The sequence below is a fragment of the Gobius niger genome, assembly GCF_951799975.1.
Source record: "Gobius niger genome assembly, chromosome: 19".
NCBI classification, from domain to species: Eukaryota; Metazoa; Chordata; class Actinopteri; order Gobiiformes; family Gobiidae; genus Gobius; species Gobius niger.
Genome location: NC_136870.1, coordinates 694,401 through 721,127, shown reverse-complemented (window position 1 = coordinate 721,127; position 26,727 = coordinate 694,401). Strand labels below are relative to the sequence as shown.

At 40.1% G+C, this 26,727-nt stretch overlaps 1 protein-coding gene across 1 annotated transcript in view; it reads left to right on the top strand.

Moving 5' to 3' along the window:
- Positions 1–26,727, top strand: part of ca10a (carbonic anhydrase Xa) — a 480,424-nt gene that overhangs the window by 444,901 nt on the left and 8,796 nt on the right. Inside the window, exons 6-8 of the mRNA XM_079577756.1 lie at positions 11,745–11,817; positions 17,078–17,232; positions 19,615–19,789. Coding sequence (XP_079433882.1) covers positions 11,745–11,817; positions 17,078–17,232; positions 19,615–19,789 — 403 coding nt within the window. The remainder of the gene's footprint in view (positions 1–11,744; positions 11,818–17,077; positions 17,233–19,614; positions 19,790–26,727) is intronic.

Genomic DNA, 26,727 nt, shown 5'->3' with positions numbered 1-26,727 from the left:
CATTAGCATCGAGGACGTCTCTGTATTTGAGGCTGAACGCTAACACTAGCATGGAGGACGTCTCTGTGTTTGTCCAACATGTTTTACATTGAGATGGTATTTCAGAGTAACTGCAGTGGAAGGAGAACTCTTTTGAACACAACCTGCACACAGCAGTACAGCTGTCTATCGTCCCATCAGGACGTTTTTTTAAAACTAAACTGAGTCCCCAACGGGCTGAGTGAAGAGTATCCTTCCTTTGCTGTTGTGGGAGGATGTGCGTCAGATATACGGGCGTACCAGAAACAGAAAGGTTCTGGCTCGGGTGTTCCGGCTTGAGAAATACACAGAAAAAAAAACATATATATATATATATATATATATATATATATATATATATATATATATATATATATATACGTATATATATATATATATATATATATATATATATATATATATATATATATATATATATATATATATATACATATATATACCTATATATATATATATATATATATATATATATATATGTAATTGGATGCAAATTGTAATTCCTGCTTGCGTTCCTGAGTCTTTCCAATGAATCTTTTTTTGTATCAATTATAAACAGTCTACACCCAGAATAGACGAAAACATACAGTATGCACAAAATTCAATGACAATAATCCATATGAGCTTTTACATTTCTTCCTCAATTTCATACTTTGCAATTACTGCTGCGGGGGAAGCTGGAGGACGCGGGAGTGGATGAACATCTCACCGCATGGACCATCGACTACCTCACGGACCGACCACAGTATGTGCGGCTGCGCAGCTGTGAGTCTGAGGTGGTCGTCTGCAGCACCGGGGCCCCACAGGGCACCGTCCTCTCACCGTTTCTCTTCACCATCTACACATCGGACTTCACATACAACACGGACAGCTGTCATCTCCAGAAGTTCTTCAACGACTCCGCCATCGTGGGCTGTGTGTCTAAGGGGAACGACCTGGAGAACCGGTCAGTCATCATGGACTTTGTGGACTGGTGTGAGCGCAGCCACCTGTGCTTGAACATCAGTAAGACGAAGGAGATGGTGATCGACTTCACGAGGAAGCCACTACCGCACACACCGCTGAACATCCAGGGGGAGGACATTGAGGAGGTGGACAGTTTCAAGTACCTGGGTGTTCACCTCAACAATAAACTGGACTGGTCCCACAACACCAACGCCCTGTACAAGAAGGGCCAAAGTCGCCTCCACCTTCTGAGGAGACTGAGGTCCTTCAGAGTCAGGACTTTTTATGACTCTGTGGTCGCCTCTGCTCTCCACTACGCTGCCGTGTGCTGGGCCCCGGGCAGCACAGAGCGGGACAAGAACAGACTGAACAAGCTGGTCAGGAGGGCCAGCTCCGTCCTGGGCTGCCCCCTGGACTCTGTGGAGGAGGTGAGGGACAGGAGGGTGTTAGCCAAGCTCACCTCCATCATGGACAACACCTCCCACCCACTGCACGGGACTGTAGAAGAGCTGAGCAGCTCTCTCAGTGGCAGACTGAGACACCCTCAGTGCAGGACGGAGCGCTACCGCAAAGCCTTCATCCCCACTGCTGTCAGACTGTGCAATAAGACTGTGAAGTAACATGTGCAATAATCTCTGTATCAGCTGCACTTTATTAACTCTGAGTGATCTTCTTGAACGCCGACTGTAACAAGTGAATTTCTCCTTTATGAGATCAATAAAAGGATTATCTTATTATCTTATCTTATTACGAGTTGTTTATGCATTGACTTGAATGTGTGAATACTTTTCGATTGCTTGTGCTTATCCTGCAGACGGTTCCGCAGTTTGACACCGCACACAGACACACCAAAACCTTTCCTTGTTTTACTAATAGGCTTGAGTTTAAAGTGTCCATTTCCCTTTCGTTGATACTCTCCGTCTTTACGACTGAACTTCTTGCATTGTGAGAGAAGTCGTCTGGTGAGTCCCCTGTAGGTGAAGGTCATTCTGCTTAAAGCTGCATTATGCAACTTTTTTATGTGAAAGAAAAAACTTTATATTTGCGCGTATTTGACCGTTTGTGACTCAAAGTATGTATGACGCCTTTACTTTCCAACACAGTGGCCTCTATGATGCTCCAGGACCAATCGTTTGTGGACTTTCTGTTAGGTTTTCACTGCTCTCACCAGAACACCTTGAAAACAATTGATCCCCGAAAGTAAAGGCGTCATGCTGACCACTCATACAGCCATTGGGTCACAAAAAATGTCAATTCAGCAGAAATAACCATTTTTTATTTTTGCATAAAAAGTTGCATAATGCACCTTAAATGTGAGGATTAGTGAAAGCCCCATGCCTAGAGAGAAAACTGTCTCCAAACCTGAAAGTTGCACCGAACAATTAATTATATGGATTATAATTTTCCTCTCCTTAACACATTTTTATAGTAGCATAAATAACAGCAGCCAGATGCCTAAATGTATTATGCTGATAATATACTGCATGTAACAATGGAACTGGCAACCTCATTTGTTCTGGTCTGTTTAGGACATTGTTTTTTTTTTTTTTCCCAACAAAATGAATTTACATATTTATTTAGTGGCCTAATTTATTCATAACTGGTAAAAGCTGTTTCTCTGCTGTCGCTTTTGGCAGCTCGCCTGAGGTTAATATAGAATGGAGGGAAAAGTTCCAGACAAAGGAAAGAGTGTAATTTACACAAATTAGTCGTATGCCAACCTGTCCGAGGAGGAGCGCAGAACTCGGACAGAAGGTCAACAGGTTGCATGATGGCTTGGCTTTCACTTGATCATAGCTTGCCTTTTTTCCTGGAGATAATATGTGTATTTAGATTTTGAATTTTAAAGGATTCATTGTGCAGAGTTAACTGTTTAAAGTCGGGTGCAGGTATTCGATAATCATCTCACACACATCTAGGTCATTCTCTTACACTGTGTTGGTTTGAAAATTCTTCAAAGATCGAAAACCGATAAAGAAATAGAGCAGGCTGTTAGTGAAGCTTTGGTGCATGCTGGTGCACCTCGAATGGAAGGATAAGCTTTGCAAGAGATCATGAGGTAAAGAAACAAGGGATCATCTCTTTTTGTTGTAACTTTGGGGGTTTCTTATATTTGGTGAAGACATGCCTAATGAAATGTATTTTCAGTAGTCAGAAGTGAAAAATATATATATATATATACACTATTTACTCAGCCTCGGAGAAATATTCACACTCACCCTTTACAATACAGAATGTGAAATTCAGGTCATGACTTTTAAAATGTTTTATTCTAAAAAAAAGGCTACAAATTTGACCATTTCCCTATTTTATCAGATGGGGATTTTGAGAGACACAAAAGTAAGTAAGTAAGTCACAGGCACTGGTTAAAGTGGGATTTGGGAGGTGAGGGAACTCTAACCTTTAACAAGCAGTAGGATACATTTTATATTTATGTACTTATGTACTAACATGTAGTCATTGGTTCTGAATAGTATATAGTATTCATACTGCACAATACAAGGTATTTGATACTGTAATTATTATATTTTCCAATATTTTTAAGGCCTTGAGTTATTTTTAGACATCCTTTAGCAGGTTTTAGCAATCATATATGATTGGGGGTTTGTGTGATTTACTAAATGAACAAATTCTGCTTTTGCCAGATCCACTTATTTTATTTGTTTCTATAATACATTAAGCTCCTCTCTGGGCAGGCATGTGGTCTGCAATCCTACGTCTAAGAAGAACCCATTTCTTCTTCAACCAAAGAAATGAACATGAGTGCTGAAGCATTACTTATTAACCATGTTGGCTTGTTATTATGTTGTTCATCTGAGAAAATCCTCTTTCACAGTCAGTGGTGCTCACAGCAGGGCTCTTGCAATACTTTTTACACTAGGGGAGATTTGTGGTTTGTCATTGGCCACTGGGCCGGTCAGGGGTGAGCCTCCCACCACCACACATATTCATATTTTTGGGATAAATTAATAAAAATATCATTATCATCACTGCTTGAATAGAATAGGGTCTAAATATAAAAAGTTATATTATATTCCAGCAATTTAAGGCTTTGTAGAAAAAAAGAAAAAGAAAAAAAAACACACACAGCCATAGATTAATACAGAATAATAAAGAGCCTAATAATAAACTAGGACAACTCAGAACTAAACCAGGATTAAGCCAGGGCAAAAACATGCAATATCAGGACTATACAGGCCAAAGGCCTAATGAGAGAGCTACATGTGAGGACCAACTGAACCAAGACCACGTCTCAAAACAACATGACTATCTCCTGCTCCACCACTGCTCCTCTCAGCTGAGCGGGCAAAGGGCTGACCATAGACATACTATTAAGGGTTGACCAAACACCTGAGCCGCTGTTCTGTCCAGACCTTGCGCTTCATGAAAAAAACTCAGTGGAGATGACGCGCTCATCCACGGATTCAGCCTCTCTTTTATACCTGTTATTAACTTTGCAAAGAGCATGTCAGCACTTGTACATTTCCCACAAAGACGTATCGAATGAAGTCAGGGGAGAAAGGAAGCAAAAATGCACAGATTCATGATTCGGATGTTGTTTGGCTAAATTAGAGCCCATAGAGCGAGGTTCAGCGTGTTGACCGGTTAAACACGAGTGCTGCAGGTGCAGTACAGTTTTCCAAAACTCAAGCACCATCAGCTTCATCTTCCGCTTTATAAACATCCACAACTGAACTGGAGTCTCCTTACCTTAACGTAGCTGGTCCAGCCCTTTGCACCGGTGAAGCTAAGAACACACGCTGCATCTTCCGCGGACCACGATGATTACACTGCGTTCCAAATGATTATGCAAATGACATTTTTCTAATATTTTCTAAATTGTCAACTCAAATGAGAATCAGCTTAATTTTAAAGTCTTTAACTGGTAGAGGATCATTTAAATGTGGTTGAAAAAAATCTCCTAGTGATAACAGTATTTTTTTCAAAAATAAATATAGTAAAAACCTCAAAATCCACTGTTCCAAATGATTGTGCAACTCATCGTTTCAATACATTTTAAAGCTTGTAATTAACTGAAAATGGTCATTTTTTGAATTTGTAGCATTAGGAGGTCATATTTACTGAAATCAAAAGCTATTTCAATAAAAAGTTAAAAAAAAGTATTAACAGGTCAAGTTATATTTTACCAAAGGAGCCCTTGTGTGAAGCAGCTTCAAAATTCTTAAATCCATTAAATTTGTGAGTTTTTGGACAGTTTCTGCTTGGATTTCTTTGCAGGATGTCAGAATAGCCTCCCAGAGCTGCTGTTTGGAGGAAAACTGCCTCCCACCCTCATAGATGTTTTTTTTGTTGAGGCTCCAAAGGTTCTCAATAGGGCTGAGATCAGGGGAGGAGGGGGTCCACATCATGAGCTTCTCTCCTTTTATGCCCATAGCAGCCAGTGATGCAGAGGTTTTCTTTACAGCAGGACATGGTGCGTTGTCATGATGAAGATGATCTTATTAGGGAAAACACGGCTCTTCTTTTTGTAGCATAGAAGACAGTGGTCAGTCAGAAACTCCACATATTTTTCAAAGGTCATTTTCACACCTTCAGGGAGCCTAAAAGGGCCTAAAGGGGCCGACCAGCTCTCTCCCCATGATTCTGGCCCAAAACATGACTCCGCCCCCTCCTTACTGACGTCACAGCCTTGTTGGGACATTGTGGTCATTCACCAACTATCCACTACTCCATTGATTTGACCATGCAGGGTCACACATCAGTGAACAAGACTGTTTGAAAATGAGTCTCATGTATTTCTGAGCCACTGCAGCCGTTTCTGTTCATCAGCTTCAATTAACCGTTTAGGGGAGGCCGGATAGAAGGTTTATGCACAACTGCAGCCTCTGGAGGGTCCTACACCTTGATGTTCAGGAGACTCCAGAGGCACCAGCAGCTTCAAATACCTGTCTGCTGCTTTGTAGCATCTGTTCTCTTAATCTGATGTGTTTGTCTGGCAGAAACCGTCCATATTGTGCCTTTATCTGCACTGAATCATCCACAAATCTCTTATCAGTTCGATGATTACGCTTAATCTTTCCTGAAATATCGAAGGTTTTCATACCTAGACCAAGGCATTCAACTATTTCACGCTTTTCATCAGCAGAAAGACCCTTTTTCTTTCCCTTATTGCTTGAAAATGATGATCTGCTTAATAAAGTGGAACATCCTTTTTCAGTAGTTTTTCCCTTAACTGGGCTTAACCTGAAAACTAATCATCCCAGGTCTCTGAGATTAATGTCAGTGAATCATAGAGCCCCAAGACACAATACCATCCATGAGTTTCATTATTTTACCTTTTTGACACAGAAATCCAGTTTGCATATTAATTTGGAACACAGTGTATAAACCGAGCAAAAAACGCGATCCACACTGTCCTTGTGTCTTACACCGTTTTACAGAGCCATGTTTTCATTTGAGCCTTTGCTGTAGGAGATGATGGTACAGGAGCCCAGGCACACTGCTGCGCAAAGCACTGCCAACTCGCCGCGGATAATGCTGAAAAAATATATATTTTTAAGAAAAATGAGGCACGGATCAGATTTGATAGTTTGGCCCCTGGGGCGGATAATTAGTAGGCCCGACCTACTATTTTTATTGCATTGATTTATCGCACAGGCAGAGTTTTGTATTTGTGTGAAAATGACAAAGTTGCAATCAATATCACTTTAACCCCTGGTCACAGGTGTGGGATTAAAAAAACAAAAAACACAATGTCATTCTTTTTGGAATGTGTCGAGTCTTTGACATAAGAAAATCTCACAAGCAATACAAAGAAGTGTAAAATGCTTTAAAGGCACTAGATGCAATTTGATCATTTTTAAACTCACTACTGCCACCTCAGGTCTTATGCGTAACTGCAGAGGCAGTTGTGGTGAACAGGTCTGAGCTCATTCTACACATGGACATGGCTGGAACATGTAGAGGGAGGAAAATACTTACGTTTTAATTTTAATGTTGTTATGCTATTTCCTTATCAAAAACACCCCCAGAGTGGTTTTGGGCTTCATTCATGCAGTTCTCAGCAATCCTCCTGAATCCTGCTCTCTGAGCAGCTGCTCCGCCCCCTGCTGGTCTGGACTGACTAGCTCAGTTGTGTTGTCAGAGTGGAACGGAAGTGCTCGACGTCTGTAATGTAATGTCTTAATTCTATGCTTGCAGCCTGATTTTAATTTGTAAAACAGCGTTTTCATTATTCCTGTTGCAAGAAATAAAATAAATAAATTAAAAAAGGAAGTGTCTGAAGCGCTGTCCCTGCATAGAAAACAGACGCACCCCCTGAGCGTCTGAACAGATGTCATGTTTGCACCGAAAGCTGTGAAGAAGGAGCTCTTTCTAGCCTACTCTGAACACCTGTTCTTTTTACTCACCTATGGAGAAAAGCATGTTGGCTACGAGAGGTGCAGGACTTTATTCAACCTTCCTAAAGAAGAGTTCACTCGCCAGAAGTTGGAATTTCTCTCCGGGATTCGGCGACTATCAGCCATAATCGTGTTTTTCTGTGACCGTCTCTGATGGATGTTTGGTGAACCTTCACCAGAATCAAAGTGGATTAAAGTGGTAAACACACAATGGAGCGGCCAGGACAGAGCGGTGGTCAATCAAAACACATGTTAGCTTGTGTGTTAGCGTGTGTGTCATTTATGAAGCTGTGTTGCAGATAACTGCATCGTGAAGTAACTTCACTTTTTGCTGTGGTATTTATATTTCTACTACTGCAAAAGTTGTATAAGCGGAGAGAGGGGGCGGAGTTTACTGAATCCAAGCGTTTTGTCTTCTGGGTTGGAAAAATACCTCCAGAAAATACTTATATTTATCACAAAAATGAGTACTCCATAGTGGTAGTGGTACAATATATACCACTACTTTACTTTGAAATGGCTAAAATAGCAGATACAGATCCTTTAAGTTAATCCGACACTGCATCCCAAAGGAAGCCTGTAAAGGCACGCTATGATATTGTCACATATATCATACTGCATGAGCGCATGGTCCCAGGCCGCTCCCTCAGTGTCTGCATACACGGGTGTATGAATGAGAGAGTGAATGGGTGACTGGTTCCTTACTGTAAAGCACTTTGGGCCTGATAAAGGTAGAAAAGCGCTATATAAGTTCAGTCCATTTAGGTCATTATACAAACAAACTATAAAGATCATGGACAAGAAGCCGATCCGCACCACCAATGTGATATTCTAGACACATTAACTGCTAAGCTTTGAAAACTGCGGCAAGTTGTGCCTTCTCAAACTAGTATTCAAATGTATCAACATCTTGTACCTGAGCCGCTCTGTTCATTTTTACAGAGACAAAACAATAACAGAGTCACCAGAGGCTCCGTCAATCACGACTGTACGCTCCCACTCTGCAGGACTTCCTTTGGTCAGTCTGCCATTCCGTACAAAGGCCCAAAGCTGTGGAACTCATTACCCACAGAACTCAAGACATCTGAGTTTCAAATGTTCACCTCAAGGGTTAAAGTGACAGCTTTTCATGCTTTGGAAAATATTTAGAAGGATAACATCTGCTGCAAGTTCATTAGCTGCATAATTATCATTTTATTTCAGTGAAGCAGCGGTTTGAAGAAGAAATGTTGGGCAGAAAAGTTCTTTTGATTAGATTTGTTTTAGCTGCTGACATGAAGTGACATGGATAAAGGTACATTTCCATGGCACTTTGACTCATTTCTCATTGACTTAATATGGTTGGCACGGCAACAGTTTAAAATTGTTTGCCTTCATCTATCGGTGTCCAATCAGGAAGTGAAACTATAAACATTTCAAAAATGGTCAAAATATAGAAAGCTGGGTACAGTCTTTAGCAAAATCTTCAATATAATAGTGTTAAAAATGTGTCATTTGCACTTTAAGTCTTGGCTAAAATCAAACCAAAGCTGTACCCAGAGTAAATAGCACTAAGTCTGTGAGAATGACTGGGTTGTGGTGTGTGTTTTGCTGTTGGATTCCCAATCCACAGAAAATGGGGGAAATCAATCAAAGCTATGTTGTATATGTCGCAATGTTGTGTATGTACTTAAAAGTTTGAAAACATTTGAAAAAAGCCCTGCAAATCTTGAAGCCATTTAGGTCTTTTTGCCCCATCAGTAATAACCTATTCCAGGGCCGTTATTATCTGTTATATCTATGATGAAGGCAGCAGTAAAGGCCTCAAAACTAGAAAAAGCGTCTTGTCATTATTTAGGAATAGAATCCATGTGACCAACATGGTGTAGAGAGAGTAAATTGACTCTGTGCGTAACTTCAGATCACAACAACGCCGCCCAAGCAGTGACTTCCTGCTTTGATCCAGCACGCCAAAATAAAAGCAACATCTTATTCATTAGTTCAACTTTCTTTCTTCCTAACTATTAACAGACAAAACACTTAAAATGTGTGTATTTAATTATATTCTTGTAATATTGCAAGCACCTGCTTGAACTAGTCAATGAGACGAGCTGTGTGCTTTTATTCTGGCGTGCTGGATCGAAACAGGAAGTCACTTCTTCTTTGGCGGCATTGTTATGATTTGAAGTTATGCACACAGTCCATTAAATCAATAAACCGTTCAGCTCGTCACCATGGCGGTATCTCTTTTGCCCCATGTTTTTGCTGTGAAACCAGGTTACTGTACACGTTGCATTCTATTTACCAAACAAAGGTTTCCGGGGCAACTAACGGCAAATTCTGGATTGTCAAGCGGGCATCAGCTGGAGCAGCGTATGCGCCATCTATATATATATACAAATTGAACAGATGTGGATGCTCCTTTGTCACGTGGCGGCCATGGCCTATTTTCTGACAGGATAAGGTGCAGTTTACATGTGAGCGAATAAACATGTGTCAGATCCAGAGGAAAACACTTTATTCACTCATCACCGCTCGTATCAAGGAAACCGCCGGAATCAGACAATCTGTGCTTTGACATGGGAGAGTAACACCGTAGAATATCAGCGACTCAGTGTCTGTGGCCTGGAGCGCCCTCTGCTGGCTACACAGGGCATGACAAGCTTTCATTTTCAACAAGTTTTGCCGGACTGGCATGGTTGCATTCCCACATTGCATCGCTAGATGTTCCAAACAGCGATGCAACTTTGTACCGCAGAAGGAGACCGGCGCCGCACCTCCCTCACCTCGTGGCACACCCCCCGCCACATGCCTCACCCCTCACCTGCCCCTCACCATGTACACACAAACATGTGTAGAAGCAAGTCCTGAGATGTCCGTTTGTTTTATAATCCAGTCTCCCCTGTAGCGGGGTGTCAGCAGAGTGGGGTTCACTACTGACAAAACAATTCAAACTGACACAGCTTAGTGCAGCTTTAATGGACACTTTAGGGAAGCAGTACAGAATCTGACTGGAGGATTAATCTATTGTACATGTTTGTAGTGACATTGGTGTTAAAGAAAATTCTGTGCCTCCTCCCTTTACAAACGCACAGGCATCAGCTATTATTGACTGTCACAGCTAATCATTAGCATCTAGCAGAAAAGCGTCTTTCTATGACTTTTAACTTGCAATCTGAAGCACTATATTCCTCCTTTATGTATAGAACACATGATTGTTTTGTAGTTTGTGCAACCTGTTGAGGTGAAAATGTTAAATTTGTGAAAAATACAATGAATAACTGAACATCAACCTGTGGTGTTAACCATGTAAAGGGCATCCATCCATCCATCCATTGTTTTCCACTTGTCTGATCCCGGGTCGTGTTGGAGCTGGCCAAATCCCATTGCACCAGCCCTCTATGGCTCCCCCTGCAGGTGGTGGGTCCACGGAAGGACGGCCTCATGGTTCTAACCGGGCCTGTTGGTCTCTCATAAGGGGCTTCTGAACCGCTCTTTGTCTGACCCGTCACCTATAGGACCTGTTTGCCCTGGGAGACCCTACCAGGGGCACCAAGCCCCCGAAACTGGAACACGAAGTAAACTCACTCTTAGATGTGTGGGGAACACAAACTCCACAAACAGAAAGGCCCCGTCCGGCCTGGGGAGCCAAACTGGAACCTTCTTGCTTTAAGGCATGAGTGCTAACCTCTTAGCCACAATTGCACTCTATCAACCTGACCAGAAATGACCCATTTTACATGAAATATCAAAAATAATTAATTTGTGTGTGTTTTTGACAGAAGGTAGGCAGTGAAAGGGCTAAAACTTTCATATAAAGGGTGATTGACTGATACAGACCAACTACCTGTTTTTTTTCTTCATAATGTACTAGTATGTGCTGTGTGCTGGAAATAAAGGCACATGGATATATAACAGCTGAAAATAGCCAGCTGTGCCTCATGCGTGAGAAATGGTGAGTTGTGAATAACTGACTCAGTGATCGCATGTAGGTCACAAAAACAACAAAAATCATTGATCTGCCTTTGTCCCAGCGTCACATGTATGAACGTTTGAGCAGTGGACTCACGCTGAGAAAGACTGAGCCTCCTCTAATCACAACAGGGCCTCGGACATAATAACCCTATTTCTGATCCATTGTGGATAAAAATACCGCAGGTTTTTGCTATTTAAAACGCGGCGTGTTGTTGTGTCATGACAGCGGCGCGTCTGAGAGCACGTCTTAATGGTTTCTGTTTCTTCAGACAGCAGAAAAGGGAAGCGGCAGGGCGCGGGGCAAAGGTGACGGGACTCGATATAGCTTTCAAAAGAGCCCGCTGGAGTGGATGTAATGCGGTTTAAATATAGCCTTGCACTCATCGCTTCTGAAAATGCTTTTGTTTAATTATTGTTATTTTGACTTTTTTGGTGTTTTTTTTGCAGATTGCTGAATCGTCCAACTCCTTCCTCAATCGGATGCTGAACAGAGACACCATCACAAGAATAACGTACAAAAGTAAGTCTCGATTTGAAATGTGGGATTATCAGAATGGGCGTCTTACTCCTCCTCCTCACCAGCAGGGGGAGTAAAGAGGGCAATGTGGAGTTTGTAAGATTAAGTACCACCACTGGGGAAAGAGCACAAAAACGTGCCAGAAACACAACGATAACGCAATTCAAAAGTGACAAAAAACAAGAAAGAAGAAGGCAAAGCAAAGAAAGCAAAAAAAATAAAATAAACATGACCAAAAAACTATGAAAACCAGATAAAAGAGCTGTTGGTCATTTTTATCCTCACTACTGCCACCTCAGGTTTTACGCGTAGCTGCCGTCTCTATATTAAGCTTGTGATGGACCCGAATTAACAACTTTTGAGCGACAGTGCAGGATTTAGTTGTGGTGAACAGGTCTGAGCTCATTCTACACATTAGGACAGGTCTGGAGGAGGAAAATACATAACGTAATACATAACATTTCTAAACTCTGTAAAGTCCCTTTAATGAGAAGTGATGACAGAATATGGCATTGTTTAACATTGTTTTATTATGCAGTATTATGCATTATAGTTACACATTGTTGAACAGATACATTCATTTTAAATCAATAATAATCCTCATAAAAAAAATAATAATAATACAAAAAATATAGGTAGATCTCCAGGCCTTGCTGACTTTGAATGTAGCTCACGAGCCAAAGAAGTGTGGGCCCCAGCTCGAAGCTAATCTTCATTAGGGATGTGACAATATATCGGCTTTGTGATATATTGTGATACTTTGCAGCACGCCACAATACCAATGCTTTTTATTCCGATATTGATCTATGAACACATTTAAAGGTGCATTATGTAACTATTCATGAGGAAAAAAAAGTTGATATCTGTGTGTATTTGACCTTGTGACCCAGTGGCTGTATGAGTGGTCAGCATGAAGCCTTTACTTTTCCTCACGGCAGCCTCTACAACACTCCAGGATCAGCCTCTCACCACAAAACCTACAAAACAATTGATCCTGGAGCGTTTAAGAGACCACCGTGATCGAAAGTAGGGCTGGGCGATATGGCCAAAAAATCAAATCTCTACATTTTTTTAATTACAATTTTAATCATATGAAGAAAACTGCTCAGAGTCCTGCTCATTAATATTTCATAATATACCATACAATTAGGCCCATTAAGACAACATAACCCTTTATTTAAAAATGGTTATTTCTGTTATAGATATTCCTTGTCTGCTCTCAAAAGTAAAACCTCTTAATAAGCCATGGAGTTTTCAAAAGTTTTTAGTTTTTTCGTCTCGTGAGAGAAAGGCACAGACCGGAGGAAAGTGGAAAAGAAAACTCCACCGAGTCCTTTTAAAACACAACACGCGGCCTTTGTGACTCAGCAGAGATCGTGCTTCTCCACTGGAGTCATTTCGCAAAAGAGTGTCTAAAACGCTGCTGAATTGATTTGATTTATCGCCCAGCCCTAATTGAAAGTAAAGGTGCCATACAGCCGCTGGGTCACTGAAAATAAAATACACACAAATATCATCTTTATTTTTTCTTGCATAAAAGTTGCATAATGCACCTTTAATTATAAGTCAGGGACCATTTAGTGGCACCTGTAAATCAGGAAAAAGGTTAAAAATTGACATCGACTATCGCATATCATCATATCGTGAGGTTATCGTTATCACATGCCACGTAGCCACTCTCTCCCCCATGAACAAAACTGATCTTTTTCTCACATCGCTACTGTGTTGTTGTCACTTTTTTTTTTACATTTGTACATTGTGTTTTTGTCAACTTTTTTTTTGTTTTTGTTTTTTTTGACACCATACTGGTATTGTTTAACACAGCCCTATTAAAACGTATTACCATCAGGCTTATTCAAAAGTTACCATCATAAGGCTTTTTACCGTCAGACTGTATGGTAAGAATAAGCAGTCAGGTGCAGGTATTCAGGTAGTTTGAAACCAGTGGTTCTCAAACTGTAGGTCAGGGACCAGAGAGTGAAAATTTAGGGAACAGTTGCGTATCATGTCAAAAACGCCATTTTGTTTTTACGTACATTTTTTACGTGATGCAAATCCAACCAAAAAGGACAAAAATGTGACTATCATAACCAGGAAGAAGCTTAGATGATGCTTAGGTTACATTTTGAGTGGACTGGACAGTCACAACATAACCACCAGACACTGGGCATTAGCTGCAGTGGAACGAGATCCCATGTAGAGTTTTCTTATAGACCTGCGCTCTGAGCCCTATAGCCTCCATCACCTCACCGCCGGCATGTTCTTTAAACTCCAGGGGCCGAGGGGCCGAGGAGGTGAGCTGTAGACAGCCGTGCTCCGGAGGCTAAAGCGTCTGGCTGAAAAAAGACCAGAGTAATTGCTTTAATGGCAAAGAGGCTCATACCAAGGCTAAAAAAATATTTAATAATCAAGTAAACCAGACTGCCCCCTGGTGGCCATTCAGAGGGCAGACTTGAGCGAGGTGCTCAGAAAGGCCTGTCAGAGGCTTCAGATGTGGGTAAGGATAACCCCCACCGGAGGGTTCGGGGCCCCGGGCTACAGCCGCGCTCTCGCCTCTCCTCCATCCACAGAACCAGGGCGAGCAAAGGGAATTATTCATCAAAGGCCAGCTCTGCGCAGGGCGGCGGAGGCTGCGTGCGCTTCACTATGGGCCGATGTCAACTTAATCTGTGGTCATTACGCTTCATATGAGAGAGGGGGGATTCAGCATTTGCGTACATGCGCTTTATGGTTTCATAAAGTGGTTCTCTCAAAGATTTTTTTTATTTTCCTCCACTTGAAGCCTCCTCTGCTCGAAGTACAGGAGACAGGCCAGTATCTGCAAATGCTCCAAAACGCTCCTAACAAGCATTTTTTGATGTGGTTTACTCAGGTGGTACTAACGTATACGTGGAGAAAAGCGCTGTATTATTGGAGGTGATTTACCATTCTTTGGGCCCTTGTCTTTAAGTATTCAAAGGGCATCGCAGCGTAACGCCTGACACTGCCCGTCTCACAGAGAGAGCCAGTTTAACGGCGGTCTGGAGATGTTGGAGTGGTGCGCAGAGTCAAGGCTAATAATGGGTTTGACAGGCACAGTCTGTCAGTCAAACAGAAGTGTGTGAGGGGCTGGAGAGAGAGCAGGTCATTCAGGAGGACATTCTCATGAGGACTCATCTGTATTCTGTCATAGTTTTAGTCAAAGTAGTATTTATGCTCAATTAAAAAGACATTCAAACTAGTTCATGAGACTAAAACTATCACTGAAATCTCCAGATATCTTTGTCGACTAAAAGAAAACTATATATTTTTATATAGTTTGAAGAGATGGGACTAAAAACATGTGAACTCCAAAAGTGCCTCATATTAAAAGAACAGGCTTTGTCCATGTGCGAAAGGAAACATGTAGCACAGAATATCTTTAAACATGTTTGAATCACAGTGACAGAAATGCAAAGTTTACTACATTCATTTTAGATTTGGTTGAGTAAATACATATGAAATGTTTGTTGACGAAAACTAAGAATTGTGTGACTGAAACTAAATGACATTTTTGTCAAAAGCCCAATCCTCTTTTCTACCACTCAACCTTCCAACCTTCCCTTCTCCGGTTTTCACAGTAACCCAACTGGGCGAGGGCTGAAGAGACAGTCCTAATGTCTACATTTACAACAAGCACAGATATGGAGGAGGTCATCTAGTTATCGTGATTCTGGTCAACTACGAACACATTTAATGAAACATATTTAAAAAGCAGTCTTTTACTTGTCTCTTTAGCAGGGATCACCAACCTTTTTAGAGCCAAAGGCTAGAGCATTAAGTTGTCATATTTTAAACAAATACTTTGTAGAAAAGGAAAAATCTCTCGCACACTGTATAATTGCAACACCAGTGTTCTTTTTATTAATGCAACGTTTTGGCCAGTGGCCTTCGTCAGGCAAATGTTTTTTGTGAATGAGAAGCCATCCTTAAATAGGGCGTGGCCTGCTGCATCACAGGAAGCTGTCATAACGGCCTATGGCTAAACATAGGCAGCATATGTATACAACATACATCCAATCGCAGATGTATGTTGTATACATATCTGAAACGGTGCAGCGCCTCCTGGGTTTGTCCCTGTTTCAGAGCGTGGTGTCCTGCACTGGTCAGCTCCTCCTCCTTCCTCTTCCTCCTGCTCAGCTCCCTCCTCTCCACAACAGTCTGTCACCATCTTCAGGGAAGAGCTCACCAGTTCATCTGTTTGATTCCCCAGTGAACGTCCATTAGCCAGAACAATAGTAGAGACAGAAGACATGTGTGGCTTAGCTGTGAGTCTTGCCCTGATACCTCCTCGTTTGTCCCTTTTTTGTTTCCTGTTGCGCCTTGTGACGCCTCCTTTGTGCTGCAGGTGTGGGGGCTCTTGGTGCCTCTTCAGTGTTTCAGATGAAGGTCTCAAATGTCTTTCGCTCATAAGCTGGTGTCGCTGTTTAAAAACTCTTCATGGCTAGCATTGACTCTGCAGTAAAGAAACATGTGCAATCATCTCTGCATCAGCTGCACTTTATTAACTCTTCTTCTTGAACGCCGACTGTAACAAGTGAATGTCTCCTTTGTGAGATCAATAAAGGTTTATCTTATCTTAAAGAATTCACTAAACCTCCTCAAAAACTCAGATGTACAAAAGAATCCAGTAAAACAATGTGGAACACAGAAACCACAAATGCAGTTTGCAGAAAGACAATTACAGAGACAATTGTATTTAAAAAAAAAAAATCAGATTACAAGAATATGAATCACTTTATTTTTTTGGGAAAAGGTTTTTAAAGCTTTATAGCATGTCTCAGTGTGCGTTCACTGTTTTTAACAACCAAACAAGAGGACTTTCACAGCAGCAAAGCGAAAATGGAAAAGTCACACGTTAACAGCGATTGACTGTTGTAACATAGTCATGAATGACTTTCTGAAAGCTTATTGCCTCTCACCCCCCTGTTGTTAAGTCTGCATCGATTGTTAGTTTTAGTCTTTTCCAATTATCCGAACACATTTCAACGCCCCAATTATTCTAAAGGATTTAAGCGCCTTTCACAGTGTCACCCTGTTTCTTTTTTCTTTTCAAAAGTCTTCATCATTATACGCTAATAGAAATACCATTCCACTACCTTTATTTGCTTATTTACCAACTTGCAACCAATACTCACTCACTCGCACTTACTTCCTAACTGACTTACTGTACTGACTGCCAATACTTACTTTCTCATGTACTACTTTTACTTTGTACTCACTACTTCCTCTTGAATCGTGGCAGATGACGCGTACCTGCTGGCAGGCCTGAACATCGAGGAGATCTACCCGGAGACCAACAGCTTCATCACGTATGACGGCTCCATGACCATCCCTCCATGCTTCGAGACGGCCACCTGGATCCTCATGAACAAGCCCGTGTACCTCACGCGCATGCAGGTAAGAGCAACTCCCACTTCCCCCGTCATTCCCTCTGGCCCTGGCGGGATTTGGTCTCGCTTTTGTCGAGCAGTGGGGTTGGGTTGCCTTAAGCTCAATACAGTATAAGGACACAAGCACAAGATCCATGAACCCCTTGAAGGAACAGGCCACCGTTTTTCCATGCTGAGATCTGTTCTTACCTGAGCTTAGACGAGTTGATCCGTACCTGTCTGGTCTTTTTGCCCGTGGAAGAATATACTGGGAGAGGCCAATTGTTAACAACATCTTTGGTCGTTTAGCGTGACTGAGGGCACGCACAAAGACCAGACGGGTACACATCCACTCGTCTAAGCTCAGGCAAGAACAGATCTCAGTATGGAAAACGGTGGCCTGTTCCTTTAACCTCGACTTTAGCCGAGCACATTTTCTCATGTTCAGTTTTACCCAAATCTAAAAGCTTCTGGAGAGCTCACGGTCTAAAGGCCAGTGTAACGCCTCGTTTGAACTTTTTTGTCGACTGTTTTGTTGTGCTGTGTTTGTGATGCTTTCTTGTTGCATTTTTGTTGCTTTTTTGTTGTGTTTTTACCACTTCTTCATCGCGTCTTTGTTGCGTGTTTTGTTGCATTTTTGTGACATTTTTTCACTTTTTTGATGCTTTTTATGACACGTTCTCATCCTCATTCACGTTTATGTCCCTAATTTCATGGGTTTTCTTTTCAAGAAGCTTTTAGATTTGGGTAAAGTCGAACTTGAAGTAAGGGATAATGTATAGAACGCTGGTCATTATCGGGAAAATAAGTACCGACAGGGCGAACCGGACCCCGACGCGAAGCTTATTATACGGCCATTTGCCAAATGAACACACACAACATAAACTTCGTACGCTTTTATGAAGGTCCAAAGGTTTATTAATGACTTCCGCGACAAATAGTTCCCAAAAGTTTGCGCGTTGCGCTGCAGCGTTTGGCTAGGCTAGAAGCAGCAAGGCTAGCAGCTAGCCTAGCTACTTAGTTGAAGGCGCAGTTGGAGGAATGGTGGTGAATCTTTGGGTAAATTGAAAGTCAGACTCACGCTAACTTCACGAGCAATTCCCCCAACTTCTCTCTCAGTGACGGGGACAGAGAGAGTGTCCGCTACTACGTACGCGCGGAGTGATATGAAAGCACCAACTCCGTTGCCATTGGCAGCGGTCATTATTTTTTTCAGAGGTCCTTTATCAGAAAATAATGACCGGTAGAACGTTGGGAAATCCCATTCAAATCAACGGAGCGTTCTACTTACGTTGTGAAGAGCCGTATAATAAGGTGTGTTAAGGAATGCTGTACACTTTGAAATGGAGAAAGCTAAGATCCTCCAGAGTTTAGTCACTGAGTTGGTTCCAGGTGCTAGGATTGAGGCGGTGGGAGAGAGGAACTTTATGTTTTTGTGTGGCACTTATCCCAGCTTGGACTTTTTTTTAACTTTTTGGACTGGGCACCAACTGGGAAGAACATAAATCAGCGGCCATGAATGACAGAAAAAAAGGAAAACACTGTTGACACAGGACACAGGTCATGAGGGCGGGGCCTTTGGGATAAGGTTCCTTTTATTGGACACATGAAGTCATTAATATGTCACACAACTTTGTATTTCACTGATGAGAGACAAAGACAATGTTGGTGTATATTTATAATGTATTGCATAAAGTAATTGATTTTGTGATGTCATGTTTTCTTTTTCACAATGGCCAGATGATGGCGCTAATACCCTGCTTGTGTAATTGACATTGCCCTTTGGTGTTGGATTCCACGAAGAAGAAACATAGCTTGTGCTCAGTGTGCTCTTAGCCGGGTCCGGACCAGGCTAAGTTCTCTGACTATATTTCCATAGTAACTGAGCCACACTCAGAGTGAGCCTGGTTTATGAAACCGAAAACACAACAAAATAAACCAGACTTGGCCAAATAAGCCAAGTTTACAGAGTAGGCCAGCTTCTGGAGTAGTGTTTCACAACATTCACACAGTTTGGAGTTAATCCTCGGGCCAAAAAAGGCTGTTGAATGTAGCTGTTTCTTCTTCTACGGTGTCAGCGCCTTGTTCTGTACTTCCTGATTAAGATAAGATAACCTTTATTAGCCCCAGAACTCTGACTCTGAGCCGTTCTGTGCTCGATGTGTGTTTATCACGCACTGCTGGAGCTGCTAACCACATGGAAGTTATTGTTGAAGAAAGTTACTGTATTCCTATAGCTACCAGCAGGAGGAGCTGGTTCAGGTGAGGAAAAGTACAAATACATCATACACATTTCGGTATGCTTTCATCCAAATTTAGGTCGCATTTGAAACCGTTCTCGTCCTTCTGTCTTCGATTGGTGTCCTTAATGTGATAAGTTACACTTGTATCCCCTCTCCTCCATGTCCAGATGCACTCGCTGAGGCTGCTGAGCCAGAACCAGCCATCTCAGATCTTCCTGAGCATGAGCGACAACGTGCGCCCCGTCCAGCCCCTCAACAACCGCTGCATCCGAACCAACATCAACTTCAGCATGCAAGGGAAGGACTGTCCCAACAACAGGGCCCAGAAGCTCCAGTACCGGGGTGAGAGCCGCTAGCACACAAGAGTGGACCAACTCTAGCTAAATCTAATCTGTTTAAGCTTTTAACCACGGCAAAAAAAAACATACCTGAACTTGCAATTTGAATCACTCACGCTGTTTTGAGCAATCCTGTTCACATTGGTGGATTCTTTTTCAACTTCTGAAGCGGTCCGATCTGTATTCCCTGGATTTTATTGCATAATAGATAGGACCCAGAAGTGTCCTCCACATTTTCCAAAACACCTGATCTGCGTTGTTCTGTGACCAAAGTGTGCTCGTAGCATTGTGATTGATTTGTTAGCATGCTGTTAGCTAACAGTTATTCCACCCACATTTAGGGCTGCACGATTAACCTTTATCAAATTGAAATTGAGGTTTTAGCTACTGTGATTACCTAACCTCAAGGCGCAGAGTTTTTGTTTTTTTCCCTGCCTTGCCCCTCCTCTGGTTGGGTAATAGACATGTTCGCCAATCAGAATGATCGAGTTTGGCCTCCTTTGACTGCCGCCAATCAGAAGTGGCTGCAGTCGTGCGTCTCGCACAAACTGCAAACTATTCCCACTGCACAAACAAGTGTTTCACGACGAGCGGGACGGGTTGGGTCTTCGAATCATCGTTTGTTCGCGGAGCGGGTTGAGATGGTCAAAAAAAGCAGATCGCCGTAGTGCGTATAGCATTGTATTAACACACTGAGTGCCGCGCTGTTTTGGGGATTTAGCTGAGTGCCAACAATCCAGACCATTTTTCATGATATATGTAGCACCACAGTGCATTATATGTTATAGCCATGGACACATGCTGTGGCTCGTTTGAAGGACGAGAATCTAAGCTCTCCGTAGGTGAAAACTGTTGAATTGTATGTGCCTCGGTTCCTGAGAAATCCAAAGCTAAACAGAGGCTAGTTTTGGTCAAAATCACAGATTTTTTTCTAGAAATGGGGCTTTTATGAAACACTCTTCTTTCTGATTAAGTCCTCTCTCCTCCTCTCTGGACAGACACTAACGTTATGTGAAGAGGCAAAGGCCTAAATATCTCTGTTTCAAGTCAATTTTCAACGGCAACAGCGTGGTTCTCTGATTGAAGACTTTAACAGGATGCTTCTCAGTCGTCCTTGGATCGACTCTATCAAAAGAAACGCATGAAATGTCCAGATTGTAACTTTTGACAAGTTTTTGATGGTCATTTATTTCACTTCTGTTCATCACAGAGCTAACACAGTCACACAGAAGGCGTATTAGAGTGTCTCATTTTGTAATTAAAAAAACAACAACACAAAAACGAGATTTTCCATTTTTGGCACTCAATGTGTTAAACTTCCTGTAAATGTAACATTTTTTACTGCAGGTTGTTGACGTTATTATCAGGCGGATTTTCATAAAACAACAGCTTTTGAAGCGGATAATGCATTCATAGCTGAATGTGGAGAAAGAGTGTGAGAGCGTCGTGTTTATTATAGAATGTTTTTCTGACAACTCCATAAAAGGCCTCTTTGCCTCTTGTAGATTTGTATCTTGTTGCTAAGCTGAAGTGCAAAAACTTAGCACCATAACAGCAGTTTTGGAAGTTTATATGCAGCTTGATGCACAATTGCATGATAGAATAAAATATAGGCTGTACATAAAATATTAAAATCGCAAATCGAATCACAACCGCAATATCTGAAAAATCGCAATTGGGTTTTTTGTTAAAAGTCACGCAGCCCTACCCACATTACCTCATTAACGGTCAGCAGCATTTTACAACAAAGGGCTACTTCATTAGATGTTTAAAGGAACAGGACACCGTTTTTCCATACTGAGATATGTTCTTACCTGAGCTTAGACGAGTTGATGCGTACCTGTCTGGTTTTTGTGCGTGCGCTCAGTCACGCAAAAAGACCAGAGACCAAGAAGATGTGGTTTGCATTTGGCCTCTCCCAGTATATTCCTACAGCTCCAAACAGGGGTGAAGTTAGAAGCGACCAACATTTCTACAGCATACGTACTTTACGTTTTTACTTTGGAATATGATCCATGAGCGTTCCCTCGCAGTCCTCCCGCCTCACTTTGCCCGTTTGCCTTGTTTCATCAGCCACGACGACTCCCCGTATTCTAATTCCGGTTTATTAATTACCATGGCGCGCGAAGATTGGGCAATAAATCCTGCGCAATTTATTGGATGTCCTATCTAAAACAAATTATAGCAGGGCCAATAATCTCACCTCAAGATAACAGGCGACGGGGGCGAGGCAAGAGAACATCAACATGCAGAATTGTGATGAGGAAATGAACGGGGAAAGTCTTGTCAACTTCTGGTAAACCATATAATTCAAGGGTTTACTGGGGCTGCTGGAGCCATAATTCCAAAGGGGACATGACTCTTTTTGAGCTTTTACTTCTGGTTCAAACATTTGTCCCTGGTCAGAAGCATCCCTGGTGTCGTCATTTGCTTTAGAGTAATCCTGTTCACTTCTGTTGGCATCTTCTACTTCTGAAGCAGTCATCTGTATCACCTGGATTTTGTAGCGTAATGGACCAACCCTCGGAGGTGTCGCTTACATTGTCAAAGTCTGTAAATCTTCCTCTAACTATCAAAACTATCATAGCTCTATCATAACTATCATAACTATCATAACTATCAAAACTATCATAGCTCTATCATAACTATCATAACTATCATAACTATCATAACTATCAAAACTATCATAACTCTATCATAACTATCATAACTATCACAGCTCTATCATAACTCTATCATAACTATCAAAACTCTATCATAACTATCATAACTATCACAGCTCTATCATAACTCTATCATAACTATCATAACTATCATAACTATCATAACTATCATAACTATCAAAACTCTATCATAACTATCAAAACTATCATAATTCTATCATGACTTTATCATAGCTCTATCATAACTCTATCATAACTCTATCATAACTCTATCATAACTATCAAAACTATCATAACTCTATCATAACTCTATCATAACTATCATAACTATCAAAACTATCATAACTCTATCATAACTATCAAAACTATCATAACTCTATCAAAACTATCATAACTCTATCAAAACTATCATAATTCTATCATGACTTTATCATAGCTCTATCATAACTCTATCATAACTCTATCATAACTCTATCATAACTATCATAACTCTATCATAACTATCAAAACTATCATAATTCTATCATAACTCTATCATAACTCTATCATAACTATCATAACTCTATCATAACTATCATAACTCTATCATAACTATCATAACTATCATAATTCTATCATGACTTTATCATAGCTCTATCATAACTATCATAACTCTTTCATAACTATCATAACTCTATCATAACTATCATAACTATCATAATTCTATCATAACTCTATCATAATCATAACTCTATCATAACTCTATCATAACTATCATAACTCTATCATAACTATCATAACTATCATAATTCTATCATGACTTTATCATAGCTCTATCATAGCTCTATCATAACTCTATCATAACTCTATCATGACTCTATCATAACTCTATCATAACTATCAAAACTATCATAATTCTATCATGACTTTATCATAGCTCTATCATAACTCTATCATAGCTCTATCATAACTCTATCATAACTCTATCATAACTCTATCATAGCTCTATCATGACTCTATCATAACTCTATCATAACTCTATCATGACTCTATCATAACTCTATCATAACTCTATCATAGCTCTATCATGACTCTATCATAACTCTATCATAACTATCATAACTCTATCATAACTCTATCATAGCTCTATCATGACTCTATCATAACTCTATCATAACTCTATCATAGCTCTATCATGACTCTATCATAACTCTATCATAACTATCAAAACTATCATAATTCTATCATGACTTTATCATAGCTCTATCATAGCTCTATCATAACTCTATCATGACTCTATCATAACTCTATCATAACTATCAAAACTATCATAATTCTATCATGACTTTATCATAGCTCTATCATAACTATCATAACTATCAAAACTATCATAATTATATCATGACTTTATCATAGCTCTATCATAACTCTATCATAGCTCTATCATAACTCTATCATAGCTCTATCATAGCTCTATCATAGCTCTATCATGACTCTATCATGACTCTATCATAACTCTATCATAACTCTATCATAACTCTATCATGACTCTATCATAACTCTATCATAACTCTATCATAACTCTATCATAACTATCAAAACTATCATAACTCTATCATAACTATCATAACTCTATCATAACTCTATCATAACTCTATCATAGCTCTATCATGACTCTATCATAACTCTATCATAACTATCATAACTCTATCATAACTCTATCATAGCTCTATCATGACTCTATCATAACTCTATCATAACTCTATCATAGCTCTATCATGACTCTATCATAACTCTATCATAACTATCAAAACTATCATAATTCTATCATGACTTTATCATAGCTCTATCATAGCTCTATCATAACTCTATCATAACTCTATCATGACTCTATCATAACTCTATCATAACTATCAAAACTATCATAATTCTATCATGACTTTATCATAGCTCTATCATAACTATCATAACTATCAAAACTATCATAATTATATCATGACTTTATCATAGCTCTATCATAACTCTATCATAGCTCTATCATAACTCTATCATAACTCTATCATAGCTCTATCATGACTCTATCATAACTCTATCATAACTCTATCATAACTCTATCATGACTCTATCATAACTCTATCATAACTCTATCATAACTCTATCATAACTCTATCATAACTCTATCATAGCTCTATCATGACTCTATCATAACTCTATCATAACTCTATCATAACTCTATCATGACTCTATCATAACTCTATCATAACTCTATCATAACTCTATCATAACTCTATCATAACTCTATCATAACTCTATCATAGCTCTATCATAACTCTATCATAACTCTATCATAACTCTATCATAACTCTATCATAGCTCTATCATGACTCTATCATAACTCTATCATAACTCTATCATAGCTCTATCATGACTCTATCATAACTCTATCATAACTCTATCATAACTCTATCATGACTCTATCATAACTCTATCATAACTCTATCATAACTCTATCATGACTCTATCATAACTCTATCATAACTCTATCATAACTCTATCATAACTATCAAAACTATCATAACTCTATCATAACTATCATAACTCTATCATAACTCTATCATAACTCTATCATAGCTCTATCATAACTCTATCATAACTCTATCATAACTATCAAAACTATCATAATTCTATCATGACTTTATCATAGCTCTATCATAACTATCAAAACTATCATAATTCTATCATGACTCTATCATAACTCTATCATAACTCTATCATAACTCTATCATAACTCTATCATGACTCTATCATAACTCTATCATAACTCTATCATAACTCTATCATAACTATCAAAACTATCATAATTCTATCATGACTTTATCATAGCTCTATCATAACTCTATCATAACTCTATCATAACTCTATCATGACTCTATCATAACTCTATCATAACTCTATCATAACTATCATAACTATCAAAACTATCATAATTCTATCATGACTTTATCATAGCTCTATCATAACTATCATAACTATCAAAACTATCATAACTCTATCATAACTCTATCATAACTCTATCATAACTATATCATCACTCTGTCATAACTCTGTCATAACTCAATTTAAATTTCTGGATATTTGGAGCTGAGCCAGAACAGATTGAAGAGCTTCTATTACTTTCGTATCCGCCGCCATTGCCGAACTACAACCAGCAAATGCGGCGCAAAAATTCAACCGATGTAACGCGGCCACTGAGATCAGACCCAGACGTACATGTGGGGAAATGATCATTGACTGGAGTTTACGGGCGGCTAAGGCCAGGCTAGCCCTGAGGAAGTGGTGGACCTGAAAAACATGAGCTTATTTGAGAGTGCAGGTTACAACTGCTGCCAGTAGAGGGCGCTCCACAAAGGAAATGAGATGCCTCGAGCAGGGCTTTTCTTAGGAACTGTCTTTTCCATAGATAGACATTATTTTAAAGGCGCACTATGCAATTTGTATGTTAAAAAAGTTGATATTAGTGTGTATTTGCCCTTTCAGTGATCCAGTGACTGTATGTGTGGTTACCATGGCACCTTCGCTTTCCATCCCGATGGCTCCCATATGTAACCATGGATCAATCTGCAGTGAAAACCTAAAAAAAGAAACATTGATCCTAGAGCGTCCTACAGGCCATCAGGATGGAAAGTCGCAAGATCATCAATTTGCTTGTGGATTAGAAAGTAGCTCGTTTCTAGCTACCTCTTCCCCTCTGCCGCTCTCTGTGTCAGCATAACTAGCATCCTGCAGTATTTACTTTATGTCTGCATGCTTTAGCCAGTCGCCTGTTGTATCCTTCGTAATAGTCAATTATAAGGTGTGATAATACATTTGCACGAGTGCAGCACAATTACACAAGTGACAAAACACAGAACAAAGGAGACATATATTATATCAGAGAAATGGGGTACTTTTTGTCTTCCTTATCAGTTGATTATTATTTTTATTTTTTTAAATCATGATTACTTTTTTTCCTGCAGTTTCTGGTCACTGTTGTACATTTTTGAGGAAGTGTGCTCTCTTCTGGCCTGAAGTATAATTGCATTGTATCATATAATAAAAGAAACGCTTATTCATTTATACACTCTACATTATTTTAAGTTATGCTTAAAAAAACTGCTATAAAGGAGTTGTAAAAGCCTTAATGAAGCATGATTTCAGACCTTTAAGCCATAAAGAGTGAATTATCAATGCTGATGCGCCCAAAAGCCACTTTAAAAGACACAATTATGCATTCTACATCCTCTTTAACATCATAACTTAG